Raw genomic sequence first — 16,226 nt, forward strand, 5'->3', positions numbered from 1 at the left:
AGGCAGCAGCAACTTCTGTCCCTCATTGAGTCTGAAGTGACCCACTGAGGACATATGCGCGTTACTGTCTTAGAGCCCTGGGAGTAGCAGATCTCAGTGGACAGTTCTTTCCCATGGAAGTGACAGCATGGGCAGGTCATGAGCTTTTAGTGGGGCCGCATAATTCCTCAGGACCGTGTATCAGTGTGAAAGCTGTGACTTCAAACTTGAGACCCGAGCATGCAGGGCACGTTTGTCTCAGGGAAACACAGCTCTTCCTGTGGGACTATGATTCTTCCAGTGAGCCTTGAAGTCCTAACCAGGGTGGGTGGCAGATCCAACCTGTGCTAAGAAGTGAGTCCCTTCTTGCACCTCTTCAGGAGAATACTGAGCATGTTAGTGCCTTCTTTAGGCAGTGTTACTTGTGCAATTTCACTGAATGATGGAAGTCACCCATCATGCCACCCTTACCAGATTTATGCCACTATTTCGAGCTTCCCGGTCTACAAAACCAGAAGGATTTGATTTAAGAGAAATAGTAAAATGCAGTTGTCTACACACCGTAGTCTGATCATTAGTAATTAGAACTACATGTGAGATTTGGTTACCTCTCCAGTTAATTAAACATAGCTAACTGGGGAGGCGTAGAGTCAGGGTTAGATTTTCTGCAGAATAAGGTGAACAAATCAAAGCTGGTGGTGGAGAAGCTGAGTTGCTGACAGCTCCAGAGGACACTGACTTGTATTCCTTTCCATCAAACATTTTACTTTCTCCAAAGCCATGGGTTTGACTCTGCCACTGTTTCCTAACTGAGGCAGTTTGAAAGTAGGAAGGGGGTCCAGTTGACTTAGCAGGTGGGAATAATACAGTATAAAACCAAAGTTCCAAAATGAGTAACGAAATGCATTGTAGTAGGGATGAAAAACCATCAAATAAGGAAAGACTGAGACCAGAGAAGCCCAAGTTGAGGTACAAGATGAATTGTGAACCAAAAGTTTGAGGGGCAGAGAAGCGGCTTCATTTGGCCAGAAATAAGTGATAGTGTGGAGGGATGATGCGAAAGCCACAGTCTTAATGTTTTGAGTTGGCAAATCCCAAGGTTGGCTAATAAGCCATAAACTGAGACTGTCAGGGCTACGCCACCTTCCACTGCCCAGCCAGGAGCCTGGCTGGCAGACCTTAAGTGTTTGATGACACTGGGACAATAGCGTGCCTTCTGAAAAACACATAGGTGGTGATTAGGGGAGGATATGGCTTGTTCACTCAGGAAACTAGCTTTTTATTACAAAGGGCTTATGATTGGATAGTAGTGTTTGCTGAGACCCATATGGAAATTATCACTTCTTCGGTGCAATAATGCCTTCCAGTTGGGCCTGAAAAACAAAAACAAACTCCATTAATATTTGAAACTTGCAGCCTAACACAAATAGCTAAGAGGTGATAAAAATCTCTGGGAAGAATAATCCAAATGTTGCCACTCCAAGCGATCTCTTTTTCCTTCATTCCCAACTCCATATTTTCTAGATTAGCTGGTTTCTGGCCTGGCATACAGTCTTGCTACATTAGAAGTAACCAGAGCTGTCCTGGTTTCCATACAATAATGGCTCAGTGTATAATATAAAGCAATGAAAAGAAAATTGAATAAGTTGTTGAAATAGTGGTCTTTCATGGCTCAGATTCCAGGCCTGAATATGTCTGCTGAGTTAAACACTTGTCTCTCTGGTTTAGGATCCTGGGAGCTCTGCTGAGACCAGAGGTTTGGGAAACAGCAGGTTTTCAGCCACCGAGACAACTTGACACCCAATTAGAGAAAATTGCTACCAGTGAGTAGAGAGCTGTCCCTCTTGTATGTAAAGCTTAAGACACTTGGGAGTTATTTACCATGTTCCTCTGGCAGCCAGTAAATAATTTGCTGTCATGGTATGTGGGCAGATTTTAAGTAGTTCTGTTCTTGGGAAGGCAAAGCTGTTTTTATTTGCAGTGCAGCTTTGTGCCAATAAAAATAACTCACTTCTAAAGAATTTTTCACCCTGGGGATTACAAGCTTGCTTTTAAATGTTAGAAAGATCCTAAGGTATTTGGTTTCCTCTTGTTGCTAATACTTACTATAGGAGGAACTGAGGAACTCAGGATTATGATAAAGGAATATGGCAGATAAGGGAAGCAGCTTCAGACGCTGCTAAGCAAACAGATTCACCTTTGGCTGTGAAAATTTCTAGCTTTTCAACTTGTCAGCAACAAGAAATCTGTCACCTTCCACTAGCGGTTCATAGAAAGCTGCCTTTATCACAACCTAGCTAGCCCTTAGGTTTGTAGACCTAACAAGCCTGCCAATCTCAAGAATGTAAGCTCTCTCTCTGAGAATAGGGAGGAGAGGGAGACACATCGAGGGGCCTTTTGACCAGGGTCATAGGAGAAAGCCACTAAATGTCTGCAGGCTATCTACCCAGAACAGTGATTCTCAGACTTCAGCAAGCTTCAGAATCACCTGAGACCTTGTCAGAACAGACTGCTGACCCCAGCCCCAAAGTTCCTGATTCAGTAGATCTGGGTGGGCCTAATAATTCGTATTTCTAAAAGTTGCCAGGTGATGAGGAGGCTGCTGGTCTGGGGCCCAACCTTTGAGAACCTTTGGACCAGACGGAGCCTGGAGTTGCAGGGCCCGTAGCATGGCCTCCTGCCCAGGCCTACTCCCCAGCCCCTCCCTCGCATCACCTCAGTTGCAGAAAGGCATGCTTCTAGCACTGGGCTTGGAGGAAAAACATCTACAGCTGGGTTCCTTTGGTCACACACCTGGGGAAGGTTTCCGACTTGAAATGGTTCTTCCTCTCAAAAGGCCTTCCCTGCCTGCCCACCAGTTCTGATTTCTTCCCTGGTTATGCCCCAAACACAGCGCCTCAGGGGCCTAGAGGTGGGTGAGCACTTCCATGCCAGCCCACTGAAGAATCCTGCCCACTAGAGGAAGGCTCCAAAATACCAGCTTTGACAGGAAAGAAGTTCCACTCTTTGCCATATCCACCTCTCCCTTGAGGATGGGCAGCTTTTTTCCAGGCAGGGCAAAAAATCCTCCACCAGAGAGCCAGGCTGCAGTGTCATGGGGATTCCGAGTTGAGAATAGAGCCCCCTCCAGAGCCAGGTGGAATAGAAGCTCATCCACCCCCAAGTCAGCTCCCTTTACTCCTCTACAGTGTGTGTGGACAGACGCCTAAAAGCCATCGGTGGCAAAGGAAGCGATGCCTGGCCTGCGCTGTTACCTTCAGCTGCTGATTCGTCCGCTTCAGGAACTGAATCTCCTCGTTGTGCTTCTTCTCCTCCACCTGCCGCCTCTCGCTCTCCCGCTTCTCCGTGGCCTCGCATTTTGCCTTCTGCTCATTCACTTGCCTCTCCAAGTCTCTCTTTTCGCTCTCCAATTCTGCAATCTGAGAACAGAAAGCCCAGTCATCCTGGGATGTCAGCAAGTATATGCGGTGGAGGGAAGCCTGGGAGGAGGGGACGTGGGACACACCTGTCCATCCCAAGACATTGCCAGGGTGTGTACTGCCACCCAGTGGAAGGTCAGTGACAGGCATGGAACATCCACGGAGCAGACCCTGCCAGGACCACAAGGCTGGCCGTTACCCTCAACCAAGGGTCTTTGCTGAGGTTATGCAGGTCCAGGGGTGGTGAATGTCAGGAGAGCGCTTTAAGGGGCCAGAGGTTAGTGCTGGAATGAAAACCACGTGGCTCTGAGGTTGACAGGTGAGGCACAGAGGACCAAAGGTCATGGTAAACCCCACTCACTTTCCTCTCCATGTCTGACTTCCCCTGTTCGGCCTGCAGTGCCTTCCTCATGCCAAACGCCACACTGCTCTCGTACAAGGTCTGGTAGGCAGCAATAGTCATGCGGATCTCGTCCCGGACTCGAAGCAGCAACAGCCCCCTCTCCGCACAGTTGATGGTGACCTCCCGGATCAGCTCATCTTCCAATGCACACACACCAGGAGATCAGAGAAGGTGGGGGCAGGGGGATGTACGTCTATTGCAAACTACCTTTCCTCTTGGGAAGGACTCTAGGGTATGCTCTCCTTGCTTGGAGACAAGATCTCAGAGAAGGTCCTCAGAGAGGGTGCCTTCAGTGGCCCACGGAACATTGCCACGCGGCCACTCCTCTGAACTTGGCACTTTGGAGTAGCACGCAGTCAGCAAGCCTAGGTTGGCCAGGGCAGAGGGAGATAAGAACCTCCAGTTTGTTTGCAGCAGTGGGTCCCCTCCCTTCCATCCTGAGACAGAAACTGGTACTAGTCAAAGACATCTGACTTTTTCAGTTTAAAGATGGTGGCTGTTTTAAAGCAGCTGGGAAATCCTATGTGCCCCCTTGGCTGGACTGGTTTGGGGCTGGAAACAGCAGGGGCTAGAGCTTGCCCACCTCTCTCCTCCATAAATGCTGACCTGGAGGGCAAACCATAGACAGGGGAGCCTGCTAGGCCCTGCCACTGCCTGAGCATTTGGCGGTGGTTTGCAGATCAGAGTCCCTAAGAGCCAGTGAGACTGAGCTGGGAGACAGCCATTTGACACCGGCACTCAAGGCAGATTTCAAGTCCCTTGTGTCTGCTGGCTAACAAGTTACCCTGCAGTACTTTTCTGGACCGAGGGCCAAATGTTGATGGGTAGATATAAATGTAGAATATTAATTTTTCTGATTAAAAAATTAGCATATGCTGGCTGGGTAGGGTGGTTCATGCCTGTAATCCTAGCACTTTGGGAGGCCAAGGCAGGAGGATCACCTGAGGTCAGGAGTTCAAGACCAGCCTGAGCAAGAGCGAGACCCCGTCTCTACAAAAAATAGAAAATAGCCGAGTGTGGTGGTGCGTGCCTGTTTTCCCAGCTACTTGGGAGGCTGAGGCAGGAGGATCATTTGAGCCCAGGAGTTTGAGGTTGCAGTGAGCTATGATGACGCCACTGCATTCTAGCCTGGGAGACAGAGGGAGACCTTGTCTCAAAAAATAAATAAATAGATAAATAAGCATATGCTTATTAGAGAAATTTTTGAACAAAGATTTAAAATGGACGTTCTTGTCTTACTCCAAACCTCTGCTAAGGGGTGAGGAGCCCAGGTTGTCAGGAAGACAGTGACTGGTAGCTGGGGGACTGGGAGGGGGAGGAGGGGGAATCTAGCAGTTGCTGGGTAGTTAGGCAGGGGGAGAAGAGATGATTCCAGCATGGGGCGGACTTCAGCTCAGGGGTAATCAGGGCTTGGGTCTGTGCTGACAGGGAAGGGAAGGAGGCAGTAGGGTGGGTAGCACCCACTCCCACCTGGCCCACTCACCAAAACACTGCGAGTAGAGCTCCCTGCGCACAGGGCAGATGCCTGTTTCCCGGGCCTGCCGCTGCTGCAGCTTCAGGTCCAACTGCTCCTGGAGGTGTACCACGTCCATCCTGGTACTGGGGGTGCTGGACACCTGCTGGATCCATAGCTGTGTGTCTTCCACCCACTCCCTGTGGCACAGACACAGCTAAGCTGAGCAAAACCATTGACTTGAGAGGGTCCACAGGACATGAGCAGAGTGGGCCCTTTGAGCTCTCTGCTTGAGCAGAAGTGAGGGACAGCTTTGCCCCCAACCCACCAGAATCCTCCATCCCTCCCTTGGAGTGTGAGGCTGCAAAGCCACACCCACTCTGCTGCCTCCACAGGGACCCTACTTTAGGACTGGGTAGGTGGGCAATTTCCAGTTTCTAAGGGTCCTCTGTGAAATCATCACCCACTGTTCCTTACCCTCCTAACATGCTTAAGACAGATTTATGGTCATTGTTGCTTGATCTGAGCAGAAAGCCCAGTGGGAATTCCCCACGGGCTTACGGGGTGCGAGACACCGGACAACATAAACCTTGTGCAAACCAGAAAGAGGCGAATGTGTGTCATGGGGTTGGGGAGGTTCTTGAAGGTGTGTGTCTTCATGGTCCCCATAATGAAACCTGCATCAGAGGTGGCCAGGGTTTGGAGTCACAAGAAGAGGGAGCTTGAGGACAGAACTGCCATGGGGGAAAGGACCTCTATGCTATTGGTGGGAGGGAATCAATTTAAAAATCACCCCCTCCCTTGACCTCCATCTCAGAGGAGATCACGGTCTCGCTCTCTTTTTCATCATGATCTTAAAAACTGCTGTCAGCGTATTACGTAGAGAAACACATGAAAAGGCATGTTAGTGATACATGTGGCTGCAGAAGGAAAAGGCGGGGAAAGCGGATCGAGCTGCGGACAGGTGCTCTTTTATGCAAGATTCTCAAGGAAGGCCTCCTGGAGGAAATGCCAGGTAAGCAAGACCTGAGCGAAGAAATGAAGGGAACTGGGGGGGAATATCAAGGACGAGCCTTCTTGGCAGTGAGGACAACTGTAAAGGCTCCAAGGTGCGAGAGTGATTGAGGCACTTCAGAAACAGCAAACCAGGCCCCTGTGGCTTCAGCACAGTGAACGAGGAGAAGAATAACAGGAGATAAAATCAGGGATGTATCACGGGTCAGACCATGCCACGTCTTCCAGGCCACTGCAAGGACTTTGAATTTGAGTCTGAGTGAGATGGGAAGCCATTAAAAGCTTTCTGGCAGAAGACTGCATAATTTGACTTACGATTTAGGGGCTTTGTGGAGAATAGATTGTAGGAGGAGAATGGAAGCAGGGTTTTCAGCTAAGAGGCCATGGCGGGAGTGCGGTGGCCAACAGTGACTAGGAACAAGATGGTGGAGGTGAAGGTGGTGAGGGGTGGTTGGATTTCGGATAGAATTTGAAGGTGAAGCCAAAAGAATTTTTGATGAAGAACAGACACATCGTGTGAGAGACCAAAGGGAATGAAAGGTGGACTGAGTCCCTGATAGAAAGGAGAAGGTTGGGGGAGGAAGAACCTGTGATTTTGTTTGGACATGTTGAGTTTGCCATGTCTGTCAGACATCTTTCTGAAGGGAATGAGGAATTAGAAGACTGAAGTTTAGGGGAGAGGACAGGGCTGGAAATACACACTAGGGAGCCATCAGCATACGGATGGTATGTAAAGCCCTGAGATTGGGTGAGAGCGCTCAGGAGATGAGAGCAGATTGAGAAGAGGTCTCCCGTCGCCCACCCTCCCAGGATCCAGCTGTAAGTAAGCTCTAGCTCTGGGATACTGGGAGGAAACCTCAGCCAGGAACAGAGGCATAGAGCCTCCCCCCACACTCCCAAATTCTGGAAAGCAAAAGCCTAAACCTTCTGCCAGCCACTGCTCCTCCTAACCTTTACCTTGGGGGTAGGATGGCATTCAAGATTTCTTCTGCCTGCTTTGTAGGATCTGGGACACAAATATTTGAGGGGAGCTTGCTCTTGGGTGGCTGTGGGACTGGACTTGAGGGTCCAGGCTGCTGGGGGCTGACTTTCAGTGGCCGAGCCTGAGAAGAAGGGACAGGTGAGGGCAGGAAATGATTCAGGCACTCAGCTCCACACATCCCGGCCCTGGGGACTGCTCCAGGTCACCTGCACACCCCTCCCCTATTCCCAGTCTAGTTTCCCTGTCTTCCCAGCAGAAATTATGTCTCAGAGCTGAAGGAGGCCATGAAGAGTCTCTGGCCCCAGCTCAATGCTTGAACAGGTCTTTCTGGCACAAATGCTCAGGCCTCTGCTTTCCCACCTCTAGTGATGGGGAAATCACTACCTGATCTATTATTCTTGGACCCAGCTACCATGAAGAGTGAGCCCCATCCATCTCCCTGAGACCTTTTTTCTCCTCCTAAATCTGCCGTTTGGTGTCACACTCAGTATCTTGGGCTTCTTGTACCGCTCTCCCACCCTCTTTCCCTGATTCAATTCCCTTATTCCCAGTAGCTGCAATCCCTGTCCCCTGGGATTCCCGACCCTCAGCGCAGGGGTCTGTCTTTCCCCATTGGAGCTTCCAGGCTTCCTCATCTCCTGAGCCCCTCGTCCTTACCTTGGGGATCCGTTTCTCCGTGTTCCGGCTCACCAGCACCGGGGTGTCATACTTGAGCAGAGAGTCCGCGGGGGGGATCATGGCGGCGGCGGGGATTGCAGCCCAGCTTCGGCGGCCCCTCTAGGCTGGGCCCTGTTTGCCGTCACCATGGAAACTTCCCCTCACCGCCTCATGGCCTGGGCGGGGCTTCGGAGTGGGGCGGAGCCAGTAGCGTACGAGTTTCGTTCTGCGTCAACTTCCGCGAGAGCTCTTGTGCTGGCTTCTCAGGCCTCTGGCTCACCAGGTGTCCCCGGCACTCTTGTAAACAGGGAGAATCGGGGTTCGAGTCCCTGGGCTGACTCCATTTCGCTATTTGAATGAAGTGGGCAGATAACCTTTGGTAAGCCTCACTTTTGTCCCCTGAAAAACAGGAATCATCTCCCGACTTCTCAGAGAAATGTTGGGGACGATTCCCAAAGGAAGGCATCTGGGGTTCCCAGGTTTTTAAGAGTTTTTTTTTTTTTTTAAATTAAGTGGATAAATGACAACATAGCAGAAAGTTCAGGAAATGGGGGGGATGCTAATGATTTGCCCATGGTTTTACCATCTCCGGTTGCATTTCCGTCTCTTCCCTTTGCATTTTCAAACGTAAATGTAATCACAGTTTTGCGCGCAAATTTGTATCCTGCTTTATCGTTAACAAATCGGGGCTTTCCATTTGCCATATAGAGTTTGTAAATAGCTTTACTAATGACCACATAAGATCCACTAATTGTATAAACAGTTCCCTACCGCTAGGCATTTAGGTTGTCTTCGTGTTTTCTAATTACTAATAACGTGGTGTAGGGGCCAAGGGAAGCCCCTTTCACCTTCTGAAGGTTCGCTGAAGGATCATCTCAAAATAAGGATCATCTCAAAAACACTACCGAAGGCGCAAATGAATTTTTTTAAAAAGGCAGATTACTTGGAGAAAAGGCATACAAAGTTATTTAACGTGTAGACACGGGGAGAATGATTGCCCAGCATCCAAAGGGGTTCAGAAGCTTATATACCATCCTGGCAAAACAGGTTATGGGAGAAGGGAAAACAGGAATTTTGTTGAGGGGCAATAAAGGATTACTAGGGAGAATGAATGGATGGGGGGGAAGAGATTAATTTGTGATTAACTTGTAAATGAGTTCTCTTTGACAGTGAAAGGGTGTGTTCAGGTGTGGTTACTTTCTTGGTTTTACAGGCGGGGAAGAAAAAACAATTGTTCCTTTTGGTGGGGCTGGATCTTGGCAGATAAAGGAACTGCAGCTTTGAGAGAGACGGTGTGTGCACGGGAGAGGTCAGAGAGACCTTGACGTTTCTTCAGGTCAGCATATTAACGCGCCATATTTTGCTTTCTGAGCCCCAGCAGTGGCAATAAACAGCCCTGAGAGGGTTGCTTTTTCCTAGAAGTTTGCTTTGAAAACTCAAAACCCCCGCCACCCGAAGCTGGTCACTGCGGACCCGCCCACTAGAGGGTCGTCACGTGTTTAACCTCGCTGACGCAAGGATTTCTGGGAGAGCAAGCACCCTGGAAGCGGAAGGCCAGGGGACAAGTCGTCATTTCCTTCGGCTAGAGGAGCTCAACGGACCTCTTTTCTCTTGCTCTGATACATCGCAGAATGGAGGCGGTGAAGAGTGAGCGGGAGCGGGGGAGCCGACGAAGGCACCGGGACGAGGACGTGGTGGCGGCGGCGGCGGTGGTGGTGGTGAAGCAGGAGCGCCTCAGCCCGGAAGCCGCGCCTCCGGCCCACCGCCGTCCAGACTTCTCTGGCGGTAGCTCGTCCCCGCTGGCAGGCGAGCCGGGCCGCCCCGGCCACCGCGGAAACCGAGCCCGAGGAGTTAGCCGGTAAGTGAGGAAACGCCTCAGGATGGGCCTTCGGTAGGGCTCATTCAGAAAGGAAGGCAGGGTCAGCGTCAGAAACACGTTTCGAATACTGATCGCAGCTGCTTAGACTGAATACTGAGGCGGTGGGAGGGACCCAGCCGTGCTTGTGTTAAAGAGTGTTTACTCCGGTACCCGTCACTTGCGTTACAGCTGAGTGTTAAGAGCCTACTGCCCGTTCATTCTTGTGGCCCCAGCACTTTGCAGTGCGTGGACCAGCAGATAGCACTGATCGTCTGTTAAGAGATTTTCCCCATCTGCCCACAAATGGCGTGCGGGTGTTGTCTTTCCGGTTATCTGCCCTAAACGTTTCCACGTCGAGGTCTAGGCGACCTATGTGATAGAAACTCTGGGGAGAAATTTTTTGTTTTTCGCATTCATTCAGCATAGTTTTACAAAGCGCTGTTAGATGCTAAAGACCATTCTAGGTACTGGGGCTGTAAGAGTGAACAAGATAGGTGGTCTTTACCCTCGAGAAATTGGTCATACTCTAGCCCCAAGACAGACGATAACAAGCAAATAAATAAAACAGATTCAGTTAGTAACGAGTATTAGGGATAGGTTAAAACAGTAATACAATAGAGATCGAAGGGAAGTGGGAGAAGGCCTCTCTAAAGAGATGCCATTTGAGCTGAGACCTAAATGATAAGTCTCAACTTTAAGAGGCTGAATAATTCAACTTCTCAAAGATCCAGGCAGAGGAAACAGCATGTGCAAAGAATGTGAAGTAGAATTAAGTGTGATTGGAATGGGACAAAACCAGTGTAGCTGGAGTATAGCCATCAAGAAGGAATGATGGTAGGAATGAGATGGGATAGGGAGGAAGTAGAGCCACAGAATGGATGGATAACGATGGGGGGAGGTTGTTAGTGAGGGAAAAAGAGTGGTGACTTCTGGGCAGTGGTGGTGCTTGTTAGCAAGATGGCATGGGAGAGGAAAGGTTTTTGAGGGTTTGGGAATCAAGAGTTATGTTATCTAAGTAAGAAGGTGCAATAGGCAATTGTATATGTGGGTCTGTAGCTCAAGGGAGACGTCAGGGGATAGGAAAGTGAAGCTCTTGGCTCTTTTAGTGTGATCAGTAGAGACCTTCACAAATGTGGGTTTGTGTTAGGTGGTAAGCCTGATATTTGAAGCTAATTTATATGGGGGAAGGGAAACTGAGATAAAAATCCTATGTGTACCATGCTCTGAATAAGGTCCCCAGCCAAAAAGAAAAACAAGTCCTCAGGGAGAAGAAGCAAATCTCCTCGGAGTAAGAGAAGCCGAAGTCCTCACCACTCAACAGTCAAAGTGAAGCAGGTAAATGGGGTTGGGGTGTTTTGATGCTGGGTCCAAATTGAGAGCCATTTCCCATAATAGCTAAAGAGCGTGAGTGTGTGTTGACCTGTACCTGCAGTGGTTCCTAAAAACTGAGTGTGTCTTTGTTTTTTCTGCTTGTTTTCTTAAACTTTTTATTTTGAGATAATTGTTGATTCATATGCAGTTGTCACAGATAATACAAGAGGTTATCTCTACCCACTTCTTCTAATGGCATCATCTAGCAGAATTGTAGTACAATATCACAGTCAGAATAGTGATCTTGATACGGTCAAGATATAAAACATTTCCATCACCACAAGGATACCTCATGTCCTTTTATAGCTAAACCCACTTCTTTCTGACCTTATCCTTCCATAACTCCTGGCAACTTCTAATCTGTTCTTCATTTCTATAATTTTGTCATTTCAAGAATGTTACATAAATGTAATCATGCAGTATATAATCTTTGGGGTTGTCTTTTTTCACTCAGAATTCTTTGGAGATTCATTCAGGTTGTTGCGTCCATCAGTAGTTCATTCCTTTTTATTGCTAAGTGATAATCCACGGTATACCATGGATTTAGCCATTTGCCTGTTAAAGAACATCAGGGTTGTTTCCGGTTTGGGCTGTTACACTTAAAGCTGCTGTACAAATATTTGTGTACAGGTTTTTGTGTGAACATTAGAAGTGGAAGGTTAAGATGTCAGCAGGTTTGGTTTCTCCTAAAGAAACCCTCTCCTTGGCTTGCAGATGACTGCCTTCTCACTGTGTCCTTACATGATGTTTCCTCTGTGTACAGGTATCCCTGCTATCTTTTTCTCTTATTATAAGGGTACCAGCCGTAGTGGACCAGGGCCCCACCCTAATTCTAATTCAATTAACTCTTTAAAAACCTGATCTCCAGGCTGGGCGTGGTGGCTCACGCCTATAATCCTAGCACTCTGAAAGGCGGAGGCCGGAGGATCACTTGCGCTCAGGAGTTTGAGACCAACCTGAGCAAGAGTGAGACCCCGTCTCCACTAAAAATAGAAAAAATGAACTGGGTGTGGTGGTTGCCCCTGTAGTCCCAGCTACTTGGGAGGCTGAGGCTTGAGCCCAGGAGTTTGAGGTTGCTGTGAGCTAGGCTGACGCCACGGCACTCCAGCCCCTGCAACAGAGCAAGACTCTGTCTCAAAAACAAACAAAAAAAAATCTCATCTCCAAAACTAGTTAACATTCTGAGGTATTTGGGTTTGGTACTTGAAGATAATAGTTTTGGAGGGCACAATGTAGTCCGTAACAGTGGCTCTACCATTTGACATTCCCACCAGCAATATATGAGTGATCCAGTTTCTCTGTATCTTCACCAGCGTTTAGTGTTACCACTTTATTTTAGCCAGTCTGATACGTGTGTAGTGAGTGATATATTGTGACTTTAATTTGCATTTTCCTGGGGCTAATGATGTTAAATATATTTTCAGGTGCTTATTTGCCATCTGTATGTAACCTCTCAAGTGAAATGTCTCTTTATATTTATTTTCCAATTAGATTATTTGCTGGTTTACTATACAGTTTTTAAGAGCTCTTTCTTTATGTATTATAGATACAGTCCTTTTGGATATGTTGTTTTACAAGTTTTTTCTCCTAGTCTGTAGCTTGTCTTTTCATTCTCTTAACAGGGTTAAGTTTACCATTTAAGCCCATGATCTGTTTTCAATTTGTTGTGATATAAGGTGTGAGACTTAGGTCAGGGTTCTTTTTTGGCCTGTGAATGTCCACTTGCATCAGCGTTTGTTGAAAAGCCATCTTTCTCGGCCGGGCACGGTGGCTCATGCCTGTAATCCTAGCACTCTGGGAGGCCAAGGCAGATGGATCATTTGAGCTCAGGAGTTCGAGACCAGCCTGACCAAGAGCGAGACCTCGTCTCTACTAAAAAATAGAAAGAAAATATAGCTGGACAACTAAAAATATATAGAAAAAATTAGCTGGGCATGGTGGCACATGCCTGTAGTCCCACCTACTCAGGAGGCTGAGGCAAGAAGGATCGCTTGAGCCCAGGAGTTTGAGGTTGCTGTGAGCTAGACTGACGCCACGGCACTCTAGCCTGGGCAACAGAGTGAGACTCTGTCTGCCCCCCCAAAAAAAGCCACCTTTCTCCTCTTCGGCATGTAAAATATAAACTGAGACACCGAATTGCTTTTGCTTTATTGTAAAAAATCAGGCGGGCATATGTGTGTGGGTCTGTTTCTGGGATCTCTGTTCTGTTCCCTTTATCAACAAGTCTGTCATTCTGCCAGTACCACACAGTCTTGATTACTATAGCCATATAAGTCTTGAAATTGTGTAGACTGATTTCTCCTGCTGTATTCTTTTTAAAAATTGCTTTAGACATTCTAATTCCTTGGTGTTCCATATAAATTTTAGAACAGTCTTGTCTATATAAATTTTTGCTGGGATTTTGATAGGAATTGTGTTAAAATGGTATTTGGGGGCAAGAATTGACTTTTTTATTTTAAGGCTTCAAATCCATGAACACCATATGTCTCTCTTTTTATTTAGATCTTGTTTGATTTCTTTTATCAGCATTTATAGTTTTCAGCATACAAGTCCTATACTTATTTTGTTGGGTTTATACTTAGGTATTTCCTCTTTTAAAATTTTTTTTTTTAATTTCAGCATATTATGGGGGTACAGATGTTTAGATTACGTATGTTGCCCTTAACCCCTTCCCCCCCAAGTCCGAGTTTCAAATATGTCCATCCTTCGGGTGGTGCGCATGCACTCTTTGTGTATGCAAATACCCGTCCCCTCCCCCTTTCCCCCTCTCTCTTTTAAAAATTTTTATTAGAGATGGTGTCTCATTATGTTGCCCAGGCCGATGTCTAACTCCTGGCCCCAAGGCATCCTCTCACCTCAGCCTCTCCAGTGTAAATGTAAATAGGATTACAGGCATGAGCCACTGCGTCCAGCCTATAAGTGGTATCTTAAATTTCGATGTCTACACGTTCATTACTAGTATGTAGAAATATAATTGATTGTTGCATGTTTATCTTCATCCTGTGTCCTTGCTGAACTCATTTATTCTAGGAGGCTTTTTAAATTGTAGATTACTTGGATTTTCTACATAGACAATCATATCTACAGATAGGGACAGTTTTATTTCTTCCTTACAATAAAATATGCATTTTATTTCCTTTTGTTATTACGCTGGCTAGAACTTCAAGCACTGTGTTGAGTAAGAGTAGTCAGAGCAGATAAAATCTTGAGGGATAAGTTCAGTCTTAAACTCTGTTACGGAGTGCAAGTTGAAACACTGGCATTAAGCAAATGGGGTTTTCTATGAATTTGAGAGACTGGCCAACTTTCTACTACCTTAATTGGAGAAAAGGCATACGGTTATATATAAAGAACTTGAGCATCCTTGGATATTTTTATCGTCTGGGGATCCTGGAGCCATTCCTAAGGGTACTGAGGGACGGCTGTATTCTGTTTTCTACCTCTGAATCACCATTTTCAAAACAAATATATTAGGCCTGGCGTGGGTGGCTCATGCCTGTAATTGTAGCATTTGGGGAGGCTGAGGTGGGAGGATGGCTTGAGGCCAGAAGTTCAAGACCAGCTGGGTAACATAATGAGACCCCACCTCTACTAAAAATTTTTTTAAAAATTAGCCGGGCTTGGTGGCGCATGCCTGTAGTCCCAGCTACTTTGGAGGCTGAGGCAGGAGGATTGCTTGAGCCCAGGAGTTTGATGTTGGTGGCTCAGCCTGTAATCCTTGCAAACTAGGAGGCAAAGACAGGAGGATCACTTCAGGTCAGGAGTTGGAGACCACTCTGAGCAAGACTGAGATCCTATCCCTACAAAAATAGAAAAATTAGCCAGGCGTGGTGGTGTGCACCTATAGTCCCAGCTGATCAGGAGGCTGGGGCAGAAGGAGCACCTAAGCCCAGGAGTTGGAGGTTGCAGTGAGCTATGATGATGCCACTGTACTCCAGCCCAGGTGACAGAGTGCGACCCTGTCTCAAAAAAAAAAAAAAAAAAAAAAAACCACAAAAAAACCCAGAAAACAAATAAATTGATTGCATGCTCATTAGAATAACATAAAAGTATATAAAATATAAACTGAGAGTATAGTGTTTGTGGTGTATGGTTACTCCTCTCATCCCCAAAATTGTTCCACCTCAACAAAAAACCTCCACTTCATTTGCCAGAGGTAATTGCTGTAATAGAATCTGTGCCTCTGTCATCCTGTGGCCTTCTGTGTCTCTTATTAAGAACACTAGTCAAATGATACACATCAGCAGTGACCTGTGGACAAAAAAAAATAAAGAATTTAAAAGAATTTATGATTTAAATAAATTAGAAAACTAGAAGTTTGAAAAAAAAGAAAAAGGAGCACCAGTCACATGGGATTAATGACCCACACTACAGTATGACCTATCTTAACTAATTACATCTACAATGACCCTATTTCCAAATAAAGTCACATTCTGAGATTCTAGGAAGGACATGAGTTTTAGGGGCACTGTTCACCTTGTACAGATGTGTCGTGTTTGAGATATCTATTAGACATCCAAATGGAAATATTGAGTGGACAGTGAAATTAGAGACATCTGGGCTGGAGATAAACATTTGGAAGTCATCTGTATGTAGATGTATATAAAATATTAGGATTAGATGAGATTACAAAGGAAACGAGTGTAGAGAGATGACCAGCCGACCAAGGACTGAATCCTGGGGTGACCCAGTGTAAAGAAATGGTGGCAGCATTACCAGCAAAGGGGGCTGGAAAGAAAGAAAAGCAAGAGAGTCTGGTAACTCTGAAGCCACAAGAAGGAAGTGTGTTGAGGGCAGAGTGATAGATGCTGCTGGCAGTTAAGTAAAACGAAGACTGAGGCCGGGCGTGGTGGCTCACGCCTGTAATCCTAGCACTCTGGGAGGCCGAGGCCGGTGGATAGCTCCAGGTCAGGAGTTCGAGACCAGCCTGAACAAGAGTGAGACCCCGTCTCTACTAAAAAATAGAGAGAAATGATCTGGACAACTAAAAATATATACATAAAAAAATTAGCCGGGCATGGTGGCGCATGCCTGTAGTCCCAGCTACTTGGGAGGCTGAGGCAGTAGGATCGCTTGAGCCCAGGAGTTTA

General features: G+C 47.0%; 2 protein-coding genes across 2 annotated transcripts in view; one reads left to right on the forward strand and one right to left on the reverse strand.

Annotated features, from left to right (window-relative positions):
- Positions 1 to 1,108: 1,108 nt before the first annotated feature.
- Positions 1,109 to 7,988, reverse strand: DNALI1 (dynein, axonemal, light intermediate chain 1). The gene is made up of 6 exons (XM_012646726.1): positions 7,908 to 7,988; positions 7,226 to 7,371; positions 5,285 to 5,454; positions 3,760 to 3,938; positions 3,234 to 3,398; positions 1,109 to 1,352 (listed from the first exon to the last, which is right to left on the reverse strand). The coding sequence occupies exons 1-6, from the start codon at positions 7,986 to 7,988 to the stop codon at positions 1,317 to 1,319; spliced, it is 777 nt and encodes a 258-aa protein (XP_012502180.1). The 3' UTR covers positions 1,109 to 1,316.
- Positions 7,989 to 9,538: 1,550 nt separating this feature from the next.
- Positions 9,539 to 16,226, forward strand: part of SNIP1 (Smad nuclear interacting protein 1) — a 25,788-nt gene continuing 19,100 nt past the window's right edge. Inside the window, exons 1-2 of the mRNA XM_012646671.1 lie at positions 9,539 to 9,765; positions 10,998 to 11,096. Of these exons, the coding sequence (XP_012502125.1) occupies positions 9,539 to 9,765; positions 10,998 to 11,096 (326 nt within the window). The remainder of the gene's footprint in view (positions 9,766 to 10,997; positions 11,097 to 16,226) is intronic.

Source organism: Propithecus coquereli, unplaced genomic scaffold, assembly GCF_000956105.1.
Source record: "Propithecus coquereli isolate 6110/MARCELLA unplaced genomic scaffold, Pcoq_1.0 Scaffold249, whole genome shotgun sequence".
Taxonomy (NCBI): domain Eukaryota; kingdom Metazoa; phylum Chordata; class Mammalia; order Primates; family Indriidae; genus Propithecus; species Propithecus coquereli.